This window comes from Pleurodeles waltl, chromosome 4_2 (genome assembly GCF_031143425.1).
Source record: "Pleurodeles waltl isolate 20211129_DDA chromosome 4_2, aPleWal1.hap1.20221129, whole genome shotgun sequence".
Lineage (NCBI taxonomy): Eukaryota > Metazoa > Chordata > Amphibia > Caudata > Salamandridae > Pleurodeles > Pleurodeles waltl.
Window position 1 is genome coordinate 862,755,960 of NC_090443.1, and position 18,502 is coordinate 862,774,461.

General features: G+C 44.9%; 1 protein-coding gene across 2 annotated transcripts in view; it reads left to right on the top strand.

Annotated features, from left to right (window-relative positions):
• The window catches only part of USP24 (ubiquitin specific peptidase 24), a 1,409,949-nt gene that overhangs the window by 1,205,831 nt on the left and 185,616 nt on the right, over nt 1-18,502 (top strand). For both annotated transcript variants that reach the window (XM_069232604.1, XM_069232603.1), the window contains exons 58-59: nt 9,430-9,532; nt 11,998-12,119. In XM_069232604.1, the coding sequence (XP_069088705.1) occupies nt 9,430-9,532; nt 11,998-12,119 (225 nt within the window). The remainder of the gene's footprint in view (nt 1-9,429; nt 9,533-11,997; nt 12,120-18,502) is intronic.

Sequence of the window (18,502 nt, forward strand, 5' to 3'; positions counted from 1 at the left end):
TGCTGACCTGAAAGCCCTGCAGAGACGACGGAGACGACAACTGCTTTGGCCCCAGCCATACCGGCCTGTCTCCTGACTCGAAGAAAACTGCAACAGCGACGCATCGGACAGGGACCAGCGACCTCTGAAGCCTCAGCGATCTGCCCTGAACCAAAGGACCAAGAAACTCCCGTGAACAGCGGCTCTGTTCAAATCCAACAACAAATTTGCAACTTTCAAAGACTTCACTCTTCCCGCCGGAAGTGTGAGACTTCAACCTCTGCACCCGACGCCCCCGGCTCGAGCTCCAAAGAAACACCAACACAGGGAGGGCTCCCAGGCAACTGCGACCTTGTGAGTAGCCAGAGACTACCCCCCTGATCTCCACAGCGACGCATGAAGAGAGAATCCAGAGGCTCCCTCTCACCGCGACTGCCTGTAACAAGGAACCCGACACCTGGACCAAGCACGGCACCCACAGCCCCCATAACCAGAAAGAACCGAACTTCAGTGCAGGAGTGACCACCGGGTGACCCTCTGCCTAGCCCAGTCAGTGGATGGCCCGAGAAGCTACCCTGTGCCCTGCCTGCACCGCTAGAGTGACCCCCGGGTCCCTCCATTGATTTCTAGAGAAAACCCGACGCCTTCTAAGCACACTGCACTCTGCCGCCCCTGTGCAGCTGAGGGTGTGTTTTATGTGCCTACTTGTGTCCCCCCCAGTGCTCTACAAAACCCCCCTGGTCTGCCCTCCGAAGACGCAGGTACTTACCTGTTGGCAGACCGGAACCGGAACACCCCTGTTCTCTATAGGCACCTATGTGTTTCGGGCCCTCCTTTGACCTTTGCACCTGACCGGCCCTGTGTTGCTGGTGCAGTGACTTTGGGGCTGCCTTGAACCCCCAACGGTGGCCTGCCTATGCCCAGGAAACTGAACTTGTAAGTGACTTACTTACCTGAGAAACTAACCAATACTTACCTCCCCCAGGAACTGTTGATTTTTGCACAGTGTCCACTTTTAAAATTGCTTATTGCCATTTTAACCTATACTGTGTATGTTACTGCTCTAATTCAAAGTTCCTTACTTACCTATGTGGAGTACCTTGCATTTTATGTATTTACTTCAAATCTTTGGGAGACTATTTTGGTGCAGACTTGGACCAAAAAGGCCCAAGGTAGTAGGACATTACAGTTCTTAGATCATAAATGCAATCCCAAGTTTGTGGCCTATATGGACAACATAAATCCTCCCTACATCAAAAGCCTTTTTAGTAAATTTAGGCTAGGGATTTTGCCACTCAAGACATTCACTGCAAGGTGGAGTAAGGAGGATAACAACTTGAGTTGTTGCCATTTTTGTCATGAATAACCAGGTACACTTGCACTCTTTGTTCTTTTGCCCTAGATACTTGGTTTCTAGGAAGAAGTGGGTTATTCCCCTATGTAGATCAGTGGGGATAAGGAAATAGAATACATCCTTACGAATTTTGATAAGCAATACAAGTGATAAGGTAGTTTTCGCAGTCGCAAGATATCTTCAAAGTGCATGGGCTATAAGAAATAGAGAAAATCTTGCTGACTGATTGGCAAAACCAAAAGTACTCAAGACAGAAGTAGATTATTAAGCGAAATCAAGATAGAATGGTTCTTAGTTTTCTAAAATTTGATGTTCGTTCCGTATTGTTCTCATAGCTGTGTGTTTTAATAATCTATTTTAGAGGAAACTGTCAGTGCTTTTTAATGTATTATGTGGTACCCTCTTTTTCTATTCTTAATTATTTTATTGTACGATTATGGTTTGTTGTTTTATTGGCTACTTTTATGGCTTTTAGCCGAAATAAAGTTATTTATTGTTTACTTCAAATCTTGAATCTTGTGGTTCTAAAATAAATTAAGAAAATATATTTTTCTATATAAAAACTATTGGCCTGCAGTTTAGTCTTTGAGTGTGTGTTCCTCATTTATTGCTTGTGTGTGTACAACAAATGCTTAACACTACCCTCTGATAAGCCTACTGCTCGACCACACTACCACAAATTAAATCATTTGTATTATCTAATTTTGCCACTATCAACCTCTAAGAGGAACCCTGGGACTCTGTGTACACTATCTCTCACTTTGAGATCGTATATACAGACCAACTTCCTACATCTGGATACTTCTCCTGACACTAGCATGCGGTCTCCTCCTACCGTGGCTACGGCGGAGAGATCAACTTATGGTATGGTGGTCAGTAGGGCAGCTGAGGTCCTTGGTCTCGAGCTTCCCACTGTTGAGGTCAGGTCTAATCTCCTGACGGAGTGCTTTAGCCTGGGGCTTCTACTTTAGAACCCTTTTTGCCATTTAATGAGGCACTCACCGATGTCCTTTTGGGTACATGGTCCAAACCCAACACAGGGGCTCCTGTGAGTAGGACTATCGCACGCTGCCATCAGCCCGCTCCGAACGATACCAAAAAAGGACAAGGGCTAATGTCCTATCCTAGACCTTCAGGACCTAAACTACTTGCTGAAGAAGGAGAAATTCAGAATGGTCACCCTGGCTCAGGTTCTGTCTGCCTTGGACCCAGGAGACTGGATGGTGGCGCTGGCCTTGCGGGACACTTATTTCCACATCCCTATCCTGCCTGCCCACAGACGTTACCTACGTTTCGTGGTAGGTCACAAGCACTTTGTTTATCGTGCTCCCCTTCGGCCTTACCAGCGCCCCTCGGGTGTTCACAAAAGTGATGGCAGTGGTTGCAGCTCATCTGCGCAGGTTAGGGGTCTCAGTCTTCCCCTTCCTCGACGACTGGCTGTTGAAGGTGGATTTGCCCCTGAAAGTCGGCTCCCACCTTCAGACTACGGCGAACCACCTGCACACGCTGGGGTTCACTATAAACGTGCCAACGTCACACCTAACTCCCTCTCAGTCGCTCCCTTTCATCGGAGCGGTTCTGGACACAGTGCAGTTTTGGGCTTATCCTCCCAGAAAACGAGTCCAAGACATTCAGGCTATGATTCCGATCTTTCGGCCTCGGTCTTGGGTTTCGGTCAGACTGACTTTGAGGCTGCCTGGCCTCATGGCCTCCTGCATACTGCTAGTGACACATGCTAGATGGCATATGCGGACTCTGCAGTGGGACCTGAAGTTCCAGTGGGCGTAGCATCGGGGAATCTCTCCAACCTGGTCCCGATCTCGAGGGTACTGCAAAAGACCTGCAGTGGTGGCTTTCGAATCTGTATTGGGTCCACAGCAGGTTCCTCTCCCTTCCCCAACCAGATCTATCTATAGTGATAGATGCGTCAATTGTGGGTTTGGGAGGCCACATGGGAGTGGCGGAGATCAGAGGACTCTGGTGTCCAGCGGAGTCTGGGCTCCAAATCACTGTGCTGGAGCTCTGGGCAATCAGGCTTGCGTTGAAAGCATTCCCTACCTCTCGCAAAGGGAAAGTGGTGAAGGTGTTCACGAACAATACTACCGCTACATGGTACTCCACCAAACAGGGCGTAGTAGGGTCCTGGACCCTTTGTCAGGAGGCACTACGCCTCTGGACATGGCTGGAACATCAGGGCATTATTCTGATGGTTCAACATCTGGCGGGCTCCCTCAATGCCAGAGCGGACGAACTCAGCCGTCGATGCACAGCCGATCACGAATGGTGTTTCCATCCGGAGGTGGCGCAAGGTCTCTTTCAGCAGTGAGGAGAGCCTTGGTTAGATCTGTTCGCCTCCACAGAGAACGCGCAATGTCAGCAGTTTTGCGCGTTGGAGTTTCCAAGGCGGCACACACTTGGAGACGCTTTTTGTCTCGACTGGAACTCTGGCCTTCTTTCGCCTATAGCTCTTCTGCCCAGAGTTCTCAAGAAAATCAGGAATGACCGGGCACAAGTCATCTTGGTGGCTCCGGACTAGGCACGGAGAGTCTGGTATCCAGAGCTATAGAGCATGTCTATCGATCCTCCACCCAGACTGCCTCTTCGGCGGATCTTCTGTAGCAGCAACAGGGGACGGTTCTTCACCCGAACCTGTCCAACCTCTGCCTTCATGCGTGGAGATTGATTGGCGCCAGTTGACGGCATTTGCCCTTTTCACCCAAAGTCTGCAATGTTATCTTGGCAGCCAGGCGTCCATCAGCCAAAACTGTATACGCCCGTCGTTGGTCTAAATTTGTGGCATGGTGTACCAACAAATCTGTTGATCCCCTTTCTGCCCCTCCGTCCGAGGTTCTTCTGTTCATTCTTTCTGTGGCCCAGCAGGGCTCTGCTTTGGGCACCCTTAAAGGGTATGTATCTGCCATTTCAGCCTTTCTTAGGCCACCTGATCAGCCCTCACTCTTTAAATCTCCTAATGTGAGTAAATTCCTAAAAGGGCTCACCCATTTAATTCCTCCCACTCCATTAATCATGCTTCACTGGGACCTTAATCTTGTACTTACTTACTTGATGTGTACCCCCTTTGAGCCAATGCATAATTGTCCCTTGCGGCTCCTTACCTTCAAAACTGTCTTTCTGGTCGTTATCACCTCTGCTCGGAGGGTGGAAAACCTCCATACTTGTCTGTGCACCCTGACAAAGTCGTGTTGCACGCTAGGACTTCCTTCCTTCCTAAGGTGGTTACACCCTTTCATGTAGGCCAGTCCATCACTCTGCCTACTTTCTACGCACCCTGCATCCTTCCCATGAGGAGGAGAGACTCCACTGTCTGGACCCAAAAAGAGCGTTGGCGTTCTACCTCAATCGTACTAAAGATTTCTGGGTGGTCGATCAACTCTTCGTTGGGTATGTGGATGCGAAAAAAGGAAAGGCGGTGCAAAAGCGTACCATCTCTCGATTGGTGCTTCTTTGCATCAAAATGTGCTACGCTTTGGCCAAAATCAACCTACTGAAGGCTTGTGTCCTCATTCCACCAGAGCAACTGTCGCTTCCACTGCGTTAGAACGCAGAGTTCCTGTCTTGGTTATCTGCCAGGCAGCTACGTGGGTGTCCCTGCACACGTTTGCCAAGCACTACTGTTTGGACAGTAAGATCCGTCGGGACAGCTATTTTGGTTCTTCGGTCCTGCAGGACTTCCTAGTATGATCTTGGTTCGCAGCCCACCACTGAGGATTCTATTGCTTGATTATCTATTCTAAGGTAATGAATCTGCATCTAGAAGTCTCTATCAGATGAACAAGTTACTTATCTTCGGTAATGATTTATCTGGTAGAGACATATTCTAGTTGCAGATTCCTTACCGGCCCACCCATCCTTCCAGCTTGCGAACTGATTTCTAGGGACAGGGATTCCCATTTCAGGGCCCTAGCTCTGGCTCACCAGTTTCAGTGTTCTTCATTGTTCTGAGCTACTGGTGTGGAAAGTCCTAAAAAAGAAACTGATGTCAGCATGCCAGGATAGCGCCTATGTATGACCGTGACGTCATCATGGTGGCTCGAAGCCAACGACGAACGCTGAGTCGACCGACACCACATGATGGTGCGCAAGAGTACTGCTCAAAGAAAATTCTCCAGATCAAGTCTGACGCCAGGGGAAACTTTTATGGTAAGGAATCTGCAACTAGAATACGTCTCTACCAGATAAATCGTTACAGAAGGCAAGTAACTTGTTCTTTGGTGCCCTACTTGCATAATCCGGTTTGCACCATATCAGGAACACCCACACAAGCACATAAAGGACAGGGGAGTGACCACTACTCGGTCCAGCTCTTCCCCTAGAGAGGTGCACAGAGCTGTGCCAGGTGGCCACGTGATTCTGCCATCTTGGAAACAAGGCGGGCAAAGGCTCCTGGGAGGTACTGGTTAGGCCAGGTAGATGATGTCCCTGACCCCCTCTGATAGAAGCCCTTAAGTTCCCTTTTAAGGGTTACTTAAGGGCTCCACTGAAGGTTGAAACAAGAAGGAATCTGCATTGGAGTGAAGGAGTCATTCTCCTTCATCCGCAGGCACCACAAGACGACGACGACTGGCTGGTAGATCCTGCTGTCCCATGGACTGCGAAAAGGTTCAACTCACAGGTGGTGGTTCAACTTGTCTTCTGACCATCTTGCTAGACAGTGGACACTTGCTGCAGCCACTGGAACGGAACACCTGTGCATCGCAACTGTTGCTCTTGTCAAGGCTTTCTGGCTCTTCCTCCAAGAGATATTCGAGCACAGAGAAGCCACAGCCTCCAGCACTCAGCAACTCCAAGACCAGCTTCCACTCTGCAGCTCCTGCGACGTGGGACTCCAGTTTTGTTATGCTGCTGAGGCCTCCCTGCAACTGCCTGTGCCTGATGCCAGTGGGTCTCTTGTGGGGGCTCCTCCAAATCTGGTTGGGTTTCCTTTCTGCTGAAGGCCTGCTGCGACTCCCCTCCAAGAGTCACTAGGTCCCCAAAAACTTACAATCTTCCTTGCAATAACTGTTTGCATTTGCCAAGGCTTATTTGTGCTCCTGCTGGCCACTGACCCGCCTGCAATCTGGCGAGTGATGTGGGACAGCTTGTGGGCGAGTCCAGGGATCTCCTGCATCTCTTGGACTCCGCAGCTGGACTTCTTCCTTCACCATCCTGCAGGAACTTCACCTCCAAGAGGGTGGGCATTTCCTTCCTGCACCACCTGGACATGTCGAAGTGGTCTGGACACTGCCCTCTTCTTCTTCTTCAGGTTCTTCATGTCTGGAATCCACCTTTGGTTTCCATTGGCCTGGTCCACGGGTCGCGACAGCAGCTGGACAACCGAGGCTTCCAGTCACTCCAGCAAGGATTTCACACCTATGCACCTGGGCTCCCTGGTGTATGTACTCTGGTCTTCTAGGTATTCATGGGTGGGGACACTCTCCAAACTTCTTTGTGCCAGCTGGTTTCCTCGGGGTCCACTAGGAAGGGACGTGAATCCATAAAAATCCATCTGCGATGGCCCTGTGTTGGCCTTTGGGACATCCAACTCGAAAATAACTGCATCCAGTCGCCTGTGGGATATCTGGTACTGACCTCTGGTCATTTCTCACTCCCCAAGTCCCTGGGATTCTGACACACCTTGGTAGGGCACCTCCATTCTTATACCACTGTCATAGTATTTGGTTTGGCCACCCCACAGGGCTCCATGTATTTCTATGTTTTTCCTGTTGGTTACTAACTGTTTATTTTGTGTGTAGCTATCCCCAAGTGGAGATATACCAACGTTAGTATAATCTTAGTGTTGTAATAAAGAATACCTTGTGTTGGAAACATTTGGTGTGGTTTATTCTTGTCTAACAGTTACTGACTGACTACTGTCGTATTATAAGCGCTTTACACTTCTCCTTGATAAGCCTGAGGTGTTCTCCACAGTTACTCCTAGAGAGGTTTGGTTATCTAGGTACCAAAACTCTATTACTAAGGGTTTTCTGGGCTCAGTATAGGGTGTACACCATAAACTGAGCCAACCTCCTACAGATAATTCCTCCTAGGGTGCCACCAGGTCCTACCTGGAATCTCAATGTTGTTTTGACAAGATTAAGGGGTCCTCCATTCGATCCCCTTCAGTACTGCCCCCTTTAGTTCTTTTCCTGGAAAGTATTATTTCTGGTGGCCGTCACTTCCGTCTGACATGTCAGTGTGCTTCAGGCATTAACCTTAGAAAAAGCATTCTTCAAACTACATAGCGATAGGGTGGTATTACATACCAATCTTAAATGTCTTCCTAAGGTGGTATCTCAATTTCACCTTAATCTATTGAATTGCCAGTTTTCTTTCCACAACCTGACTATGTTGCAGAAAAGGCTTTACATATTTTAGATGTCAAACGAGCCCTCATGTATTATATTGATAGTATCTAAACACTTATAAAGACACAAGAGCTCTTTGTTGCTTTCTGTAACTCACACAAAGGAATGACAATTTCTAAATCAGGCATTGCAAGTTGGATTGTCAAATGCATTCAAACATGCTATGCCAAAGCTAAAAGACCTTTACCTGTCCCTCGTAGACCTCACTCCAGTTGCTAAAAAGGAGCTTATATGGCCTTCCTAGGAAATATACCTTTAACTGACATATGTAAAGCAGCTGCTTGTTTCACACCACACACATTTACAAAACATTACTGCGTAGATGTCCTGGCCCCTCATCAAGCCAATGTCGACCAGGCAGTTCTACATACTTTATTCCAAACAACTATAACCTCCACGGAGGAGGAATGCTTTTCAGTCTGTGCTAAGCATTTGTATCTACAGCCACACATGCCTCAAACGGAAAATGTTACTTACCCAGTAAGCATCTGTTCATGGCATGTAGTGCTGTAGAATCACTTGCGACCACCCTCCTCCGCAGACACCAACCTGTGGCTATTAGTTACCTTTATACATTTTATCTTTATCAATTTTCACTCATTCTGTCAGCATGAAAATTGCATTATCCTACACTATACTTCACATTCTATTCTCACCCGTCCTGCGGTAAAACAATCTAACAATGGAATCGATGATCATGCACATTGCCAGCAAGAGGAGTCACTATACCTTGTGACTCGAAATACTTTCTGGGAAGAAAAAGAACAAGCACACATTTGATCCTAACAGCAGATGGAGGGATTACGCTAAGCATGTGATTCTACAGCACTACATGGTACAAACAGATGCTTCCTGGGTGAGTAACATTTTCCATATATATAAATATATATATATATATGTGTGTGTGTGTGCGTTTACATTGCTATTTCTAGCAAGATTGGTTAAACAGGAGTATGCCTCTACCACTGAAAGACTTGTGTTTCTCTCTCGGTTCAGTCAGGAGCTACAGAACTGGCCTGTGCCAACTGTTAGATTGAAAGATTTCTTTGCTCCGAGAGTCTTTTGCTGTGTGATATTGCTGCTTTCTACTGTATGTTGCTTAGCAGAAAAACCCTTACTCCTTGTCTTCCTCTTTTTCAGTTTCAGATTGGGAAAGCAAAGCTTGAGTGATGTTTTGCCAAAATTAGGTGGATCATATAGTGAAATATTTCAGATACTTTAATCTGTGAGGCATCTTGGTCTCTCATCCCTTTTCCCTTGCATATAATGTATGGATGATTTATGTTGGACTTTCTGACTTCAAACAATGCCTACCACTAATTCAAAATACAATGCTGTTAGGTCCATTCTTCAAGTCCCCGCAAAAGACAAAACTGTTCCTTTTGATTTGCCTTTCCTTTTGTCGTAAGCATTTTGTAGCCTTTTGTCCTTTACCAATCATATTCAAGATAAGTTGACCCCTTGCCAAGTTTGAGTTTTAGTTATGTTTTTTCACATTCTTTAAGGTAATCATTTGTTGAGTATAGTCAGCTAAGTACGAGCCGTTTCTCCAGTTCACCTCTTTAATCTCTGTTGTCTTTGTGGCTGAAATATCAGCAAAGATGTTTAGATCCTCATGTTTGGCAACCATCCTAAACCATTTAGTAAAAGATTTATTTAATCTGTTTAATTTGACCTATATGTTGCTTTTACCTAATATTAACTATTCAACTCGTCTCTACTAAACATCAGAATCGAAGATGGAGCCCAGCACAAGCTCGTGAATTTGGATTCCTGCACAACACTGTAGCATTACTCGTGTTGCACTCTGATGTTTCCTCTCAAAGAACTGTGGGTAAGTCTTGTTCTAAGTATCTGATAGTGTAACCTTTCTGATAATGTGATGACGCAGTATAGTCTATCTTGACATCTGATGGTTTTGTGCAATAGAGTGCTACAGTGGTAGCACCACATTTATCCCCTTTTAGGTAGAACATCCAATTGTAGGAGCTAGTGAGAATGATCTAGCCAGTCTTCGATATCAGAAGAGCAGATCTTGTGCAACACAGATTGTGCATTTCTGGTGGCTATATCATCCATTATATTCCTTATTTATTTAATTTTTTTAAATATCCACAGTTGTTAGTCTAGATATCCAATTGTTGAAATCCACATTCGAAGGTGGAGAAAGTTGCACCAGATATATCTCAGAGTCTGTAGGCACCATCTTCAGTATTCCTGGTATCCCTGGGTTCTATCCTATACGTTGTAACATTGAAATTCTCCTTCCTGGGTATCAGTTGGCTGCTCCTCCTCCAGCAATGTTGCAGCTGTCTCAGGAAGTAACACACAGTTTAACAGCGGGTAGAGTCCCATCTGGGTATGCACCAACAGTCAGATAAGTATTACTAAGGCGTTGAGCAGATAATCCTCTTCCACACACCAGGATCCCTGTTATAAAGTTTACGAAGCATAGCTGTCAGGGTTCCTTGTGACTAACTGATGCAAAAAAGATTTTTTTCTTTGCATTCTGTGACTTAGTCCTGTTTTTTTTTTAATGGAATAAGTCCTACAATGCAACGAAAAAAGCTGAACTGGAGCAGCCAGTTACTCATGGGCATGGGATACTTGGCAGGGCAAACCATACATCTGAAGAATTGCTTTTGAAGTGTATGTAGTTTGAGGACTCCTTTCCATTGCTTGTAATATTTGCAGCTAAAAAGCATTTGTGAAAATTGTGTTAATCACACTTTCTGCTTGTGCCTTGGTACATAAGCCCTTGATAGCGGGCTCAAGAGAACCTGTGTAGTTTGTAGGTAATCATGGGAAATATATAAGTGGTATTCCATGTAAAGTTGGATTTTTTTCACGTTCTGTTATATTCACCAGGGCATTGGGAATCGTTGAATTGCGGGGTGAAACTCAACAGAAACCTAATAAATTCTAATATAATCGAGACTAAACTCAGGTTATCAAAGAATGCAGCTAGATGTTTGCCCTTTTTCAAACAACAGAACAGCTTGTACCAAATAGGTACAAGTCCTCGTCGTTGTATTAAACTAAACACTTTTGAAGGCAAAGCCAGATTGCTGTACCTCCTGTAAGCAATGAAGGATCGAGACGTTCTTAGTTCTCTTTCTGCAAATCTCACCTTCCACAGAAGGAAGGCTTAACTTGCCTTTTTAAAGGAATGGAAATTTATTTCTCAAGAACTTCATGTGTAGTGGTCAAACACAAGGGCTGCTATCTACACTTAATTTTCACTCACATGTTGTTTCTCAGATAACAGAACACCCCAGAGATGTGTTCCGGAAGTGAGAAATATGTTTGATTACAAAACAAAGGCAAGATATATGCTCTCACTGTTGATATAGATTAACCAAGCTGAAGGCACTGAGCAGTTAAAGATAAGTGCTCTTATTGTGCTTACTGTCAAGCTCAAAGATGTTACAACTCTACCAATACTCCTTGCTTGAAAGACAGCATCTCTGGTTTATGCTTGCCTCTTTCCACCATCAATTCAGGATTCTTTCATGTAATCATGGTACTGCTTTAATGAGGTTAATGGAATGCGAAGCAGTTGAAACATATTCTATTCAAAGCTGTAGTTTCTTGCTCAGTGTTATACAACAATTGGTCTTTAGGACGGCATACATCCCTCTCTACTGCATTTAGGCACTTCTGCAAGCTTTTGATCTAACGATTTTGCTTTTGCCCCAGTAGAGGAATTGTGTTGCCATTACAGCATGAAATAAGCACTGCACAAGTGTGTGCAACGATAGATAGGGTTCTGGAGTCATGAGCAAGAATTATTTCTTGTTTTGTGCCACAATATTCAGACTAGCTGCAAATACCTTTACACTGAAACCTTTTACATTTTAAGTATGTGCCTGCACCTAAGAATAGTATGAAATTATGTATTTATTTTATAAAACTGAAATTATGTTGCAATTGAAAAAAACAACTTGTTTTCTGGGAGACGCTTCTTTTGAGATAGCACACTGACCATTTTTGTCTTGAGTTTAGAGTGACGAATGGTAAGTTGTTCACCTTGTAAATTGATATGAAGTGTTGTGGTAGAACTATTGACTTTAGTTTTATGACCACACAACTGTAGAAATCTTTATTGCATTGAAATCACATGGAAGGATTAGATTAACAAGGTACTGCTTTTATTGGTGCACAATGTTTACTAAGACCTTTCATATTTTACATGTTAGGTTTGATAGAAACGGTTTAAACCTTAAGAAGGGAACAGAAACAAATGTAAACCATTTCTGTATATAAAAGAAATATAAAGGCGCATGTTTTTCTCCTCAGCACCTGGAGCTGTTAAGCAACGTCTACCAGCCTCCATCAACACACCAGTTTCTCCTCTTGCCCTTCATGAAGAAGTCGAAGCCTTGTTATTCAGGCCGGAGGGGAAGCCTTACCTCCTAGAGGTATACAATTTTATTTCCTTTGTATTTTAAAAAGAATTATGATGTAAGTTTCAGTCTACATTACTTCTATCTTACATACCCTGAAGTATCCTCCTATCAGCTCCCTGAACTTTACGAAATACATCAGCAGCTTTTGCTTATTTCTGTTGATCCTGGTTTCACAAACACTTCGTGCCCATTAGCTATTGTAGAAGGCTGGTCTGGTGTGTGGTGGGAACCTTTGGTACTTACACCTTATACCAGGTATCCCCTGTCAGTGAAGTGTAGGCAGTGTCTAGAAGCCAGGCTCTCTGGAGGTAGCTGTGGATGAGCAGCCAAGCCTTATCTAGAAGACATGCAAAGCTCATGCAAAATACCACTACAGTCACTCGGTACTTAAACACAATAAAGAAAACACTTGGTTGTGCAAAAATAAAGGTACTTTATTTTTGGAACACAGCATCCGAAAATACTAGGGAGGCAACCCTCCAATAGTGTAAAATAGGAATAGGCAATAGTAGCCATAGGGGGAGCCCAAACCATATACTAAGAAAGTGGAATGCAAACCCAGGGCCCCCACCTAGGTAAGTAAATAGTGTGGAGGGGAGCTGGGAGTACTAGGAAACCACACAGGTAAGTAATTCAGTATCCCCCAGCAACCAGGAATGCAGGAGTAAAACACTGAATTTCCCCAAAACCACCCCAAAGGATGGAAAGAAGAAAACGAAGACACCCACAACAGCCTGCAAGAAATCAGCAATGGATTACCGAAGATGGAGACCTGTGGAGAGAGGGGACCAAGTCCAGAAGTGTCTGTGGAATCCAGGAGGAGTAGGAGATACTACCCCCCTAGAGGTACCTTTTGGAGTTGGTCAACGAAGAAGTAAGACAGATCAGCACTGCAGCGCAGAAACTGGAGAAGAGTTCCTGAGGCGTGCAAAAGGTGTCCCACGCTGGAAGCTGGTTTGCCGTTGGGTGTCGGTGAAGGATTTCCACCAACAAGCTTTGGCAAAGGCAAATTTACGGTTGGAGGAAAGGAAGTGCTGCCGGGGACCAGCAAGACCCAGGAGGGGGAGTCACACGGGACCCTCAGCATCCACAGGAACTAAGGCAGCACCCACAAGTGTCCCACAGGACCATGGACACAGAAGTCGCTGAAGCAGCCCACACAGCACTACAGAAGTTGCTCCCATGTCACCGGAGGACCACGCACAGGCACAGGAGTTGCAGGAGGGAGCGCTGAGGGCTGGAGCTACACGTTTCCTGAAGTTCCCGGTGGAGGTGAAGCAAGCAAGCCTTGGCAGCTGGAAAGGATGCAGTGCACAAGGGTGCTGTCTTACGTGGAGTGGAAAGGACTTACCACTGCCAAAGTGCGACAGCTTGTAGAGAGGACCAAAGAAACCATCTGGCGCACCACCTGTGATGCAGGATCCACACCACTCGGGATGAGGGGAGAACCATCCAGCCAGTCGTCGATGGAGCCAGGTACCTGCGGATGCAGGGGTGTGATGCCTTTACCCCAAGGGAGATTCCTTCTTCTGCAGGCTGAAGAGTCATAGTCTTCTGTGGATGCATAGCCTGGGGAAATGTTGCAAAGCTGGCAGGAATTCTGGATACAGTGTTGCAGAAGAGTCTTCCTTGTGGATCTGCAGCTTGTAGGTTCCTGGAGGGTCCAGTCGTGGTTCCGGAGGCCAGAAGTCGAAGCAGAGGTTGCAGATGAGTACTGCTGGAATCTTGCTAGCCGAATCTGAGGACCCACACAGGAGAGAAACCCTAAATAGCCCTGAAAGGGGTATTGGTCACCTAACCAGGTAAGCACCTATCAGAAGGGGACTCTGGCGTCACCTTCCTGGCCTGGCCACTCAGATGCTCCCAGAGTTCCCTGCCATCCTTGGAATCAAGGTGGCAGTACCGAGGGACCCTCTGGAGGAGTTCTGAGCACTACCCCTGGGGTGGTGATGGACCGGGGAGTGGTCACTCCCCTTTCCATTGTCCAGTTTTGCACCAGAATAGGGACTGGGGGTCCCTGAACCGGTGTGTACTGGTTTATGCATGGACCAAATGTGCCCTTCATAGCAAAACCAGTGGCTTGGGGAGCATACCCCTCCCAAGCCAGTCCCACCTATTTCTGAGGGGAGAGGGCGTTACCCCCCTCTCCCAAGGAAATCCTTTGTTCTGCATTCCTGAGCTTGATGAGATCAAGCAGTAGGAGGGCAGAAACCTGTCTGAGGGGTGGCAGAAGCTGAGCTGCCCAGAAAACCTTGGTAAGACTGGTAGTAGCAATGCTGGGGGGTCCTCTAAGGAACCCCCTAAGTGCATGGAATCATACTTCGAATACTTGCAACAGTATTGGGGTATGTTTCCAACATGTTAAATACCAAACATGCCCAGGTTCGGAGTTACTATTATGTAGCCGGACATAGGTAGAGACCTATGTCCAGTACACGCGTAGAATGGCGTCCCCGCACTCTCAAAGTCCAGGAAAATGGATCTGGAGTTTGTGGGGGCACCTCTGCTAGTGCAGCTGTCCCCTCACACACAGGTACCTGCAACTTGCCCTCTGGCCTGAGAGGGCCTACTATACAGATGACTTCTAGTGATCTGGTGCAGTGACCTGTAGTAAAAACGGGTGTATGCACCCATTCCACGCAGGCTGCAATGGCAGGCCTGCAGAACCCTTTGCATGGGCTCCCTATGGGTGGCAGAATAACTGCTGTAGCCCATAGAGATCCCCTGGAACTCCAATACCCTGGGTACCTAGGTATCATATACTATGGACTTCCATGGAGGGGGGGGGGCAGTATGCCAATTGTGGAGATAAAAAGTTACCAGCAACCGAGTTTAGAGAACCGAGCACAGTCACTGGGGTCCTGGTTAGCAGGATCCCAGTGAACACAGTCAAACACACTGACAAACAGGCAAAAAGTGGGGTAGCCAAGCTGGAAAGAGGCTACTTTCCTACAGCTATACATACATGAGCACTCAGTGATGAAGATCCAGCATATTAAGTTCCTTGCCACAACTACCCCTCCTACCAAATGCCCCATGTTACTCGTCTTGTATTATTTTTCCTGCATGTAGTTGAGCTACTGTACCACATATCATTTGGCCTTCCAGTAATAATACAGCATTTCCTTTAGAAAAAATGTGGAATATAATGCCTTAAAATCTGCATCATAGTATGCAAACACCTCTGATGAGTTGTACAGTGACCGAACTGCCTCAATCGATGTTGTTGTTGGCAGTCACCTTGACTATTCCATGACTCCAAACCTATGTCCGTTGATTATAAGCAGTTTGCATCCATTAACTGAGGCAGCAGCAACAAACTGCAAAATGGAGATGACGAAATTTACACTCAGAAGGCCTGAGGTTGTACAAATAGTGGGCAGCAAAAGGATTGTGAACCTTCAACTTCAAAAGGGACTATGGATGACAATTTTACGACATGTTAGAGCCTGGCTTTAAGACACAAAGCGTTTCTGCACAACACCTCTTTGTCAAACGCACATTAATGCAGATAAGCCCCTGTTGGTCATAGAGTGCCACCTAATTTGAAGAAACAGAACCTTTTTGAAGGTTGAGTTCTTCATTTGATTGGTATGATTATGTCCTTATGCATGACACAGCATGGGAAACAGGCAAATGCACATAGAGATGGAAGTCAAATGCAGGGAATGGGTGTAGGAGTGCAGGATGCAGGTGTGTGCTGATTTTCTCTGTAAAGGTAAGTCTGTGTCCTTGCTGTATCCAGTAGTTAACAGGACAGATTTTGAGGGGCGGGCTCGCCAAGGATCTGAGAAGGTGTGGTGGGATATGCATGTGTGATACACCGTCAGTTGTGCTTGGAAAAATCCCTCCTGTACAAAATCTCTGTAGTTGCGTCCAAGACCCCATTGTATCAGCCTTTGTTTTTATATCTGGTCTGAATCTAAAATCCTGTAATGCTCCATTATTTTAAACTGTTCCCTGTTATTTTTATAGGATAGACTGCCTCACACACACACACAGGAAAGATTAAGAAAATGGACTTTCACAACTTTACACAAAACATACATTTTGGCATGTGACTTATCTGACATGTGTACATGATATCAGGGCTCCCAAATGCCATTGTCCAATTTGGACAAAATAAAATGTCATTGATGTAATAAAAACAAATGCACTTAATAAGATGTTACATAAACATATTGGCAACATCATTACTATAATTCTGTTAATGTTTATTTTCCTTGTCGAAGCAAACACTGCATATATCGATTATTTCTAGGTGGGCCTCCTTGTGGATTATTAGACTGTCACACAGCAAATAGTTTTGCAGTGTAGCAGGAAGATTTCCAGGTATCTTAAAGTGGGCAAGCTGAGGATTATTTTTTCCTGTGTATGGTGCCATTGGGTAACATCCTGGTGGCAGCGTATCCAGACTTCACTGATGTTCTCACTTTAATGAGAGTAAGGTGACATATTCTGCACTCCCAGGGGTTTTTGGATGTTTGTGTCCTGGTTGTCAGGCTAGTTCTTGTCACTATGTGTTAGGATACACTAAACCATTAATTATGGCAAAACTCCTGCATATCACACAGTTGTAACATGCACTACATATAGCGGATATGCACACAAGTGGTGGAGCCTAGGGCCCTTTCACTAATACTGGGGTCCGACCAATCTCTGCTTCTTAGTTCTGAGGGATGAAGAGTAACAGTTCTCAAATTCATTAAACAATTTCTGTATAACCCATATGTCACATATGAACATTCAGACTCAATTCATTGCGTTATAAGGGCTTTATTACAGACTCAAAGTCAAAGTTACATGAATGAGTCTCAAAACCATAGTATAAAAATATGAAATCACCAAAGGAGAATTAAAGTGTTGTACAATGTTAAACCTAGTTAGCATATACAACACTAAAACTTCAGTTGCTACGATGCAGAAAATCAGAAAAAGCATGTGGTTCTTGGTCACCCGAGCCTTGTTCTCCTGCCTAACCATTTAAACTAAAACCTGACTATTCTAATGTTAAAGGAGTATTTGAGAAAGGTCTGAAAACAGAAATTAAGTAGAATATTCTGTTAAGAGAGGTGTGATGGGATGAAGGCATGTAGAAAATATGAGGTTGTACCTCAGAAGGGTCCATTCAGCTCTAAGAATAAGAAAGGGTCTGAATCTCTCACTAACTAAACCTTCCTTAGATCACAGTTTCTCAAGACGATGACATCACAGTCGAAACTTCTTGATTGAAACCCTAATTAAATTGAATTGAAAGTCACATTTTTCAAACAGCTGGTACGTCAATCTTGATACTCTTTGGTCTCAGCAATTTCAAAGGATTTACCACTGCCAAACTTCCAGAATACTCCTCTCTTTGTCCTTGCATGGCTAGTCTCATGCTTTCTTATCTCTCACGCACAATAAGCTTCTTGTTAACTCCATCTCCGCTTCTAACACTTGCATCTCGCAAGAAGCATTTTAGAGAAACAACTCCACATTGGAAGTTAACAGTAAAAAGAAAATTATATTTGGAGGCTTCATTGCAGCCAAGTTAATAAAACATGAATATATTTCCAAGTTAAATGAATTATAAACACTACATATGAGAATATACAAAATAATTATGCAAAATAATACTTTTAAGACGTGAGTCTCAAATATCCATAAATCGTTGATAAAATGTTATATCCAGAGATGCACTCCACTCATATGCTTTGCAGTGCAGAAATTATATGAAATCATATTAAATGTGACCACATATTAAATGTGGCCACCAGAAAATTACCACCCTTTCACGTTCTTTTTCTAGAGACGTAATGGCACAGCCAAGCTACGCTCTTTCGACCCTGATGACTTTGAGAAATCCCAGTTCATTCTTGAATGAGACTCTTTAGTTCTTTTAATCAACTTTCAGCTAGATTCTTCCAAACTCCTCATGTCATCATAATATCTACATTAACTATCTTCTAGTTCAACCTCTGTCCTCTTTCTTTTCCTGCCTTTCTGAACTTTCGTTCTTTGGAACATTCGGTATCCCAGTATTCCACTTCACAGGTTACCAAACCATCTGCTTATAGCACAAAATCCACTCCCAATTGCCTCCCATGCACCTGCTGCTTCCAATTCCTTAAAATCTTTCGTCAACTCTGAAATATTCTGAATATACTTCTGCAAATCTTCACTTTTATCCGGGATAAAAGTGCAACATTGTTGTACTTTAAGCATCTGACGGACTCCGCCCTCTTTTGCAAGCAACATGTCTAACGCAAGTCGATTTCGCAAAATGACCACTATCATTTCAGTATTAACAACCAATAATGCTCCAGCAGTACTAGTGGCTAATTTGTCCACTATAGTAGACAGCCTTCTGATTTTCAGATCGTTCAAAAATCACTCCCACAGATGGAATCAAA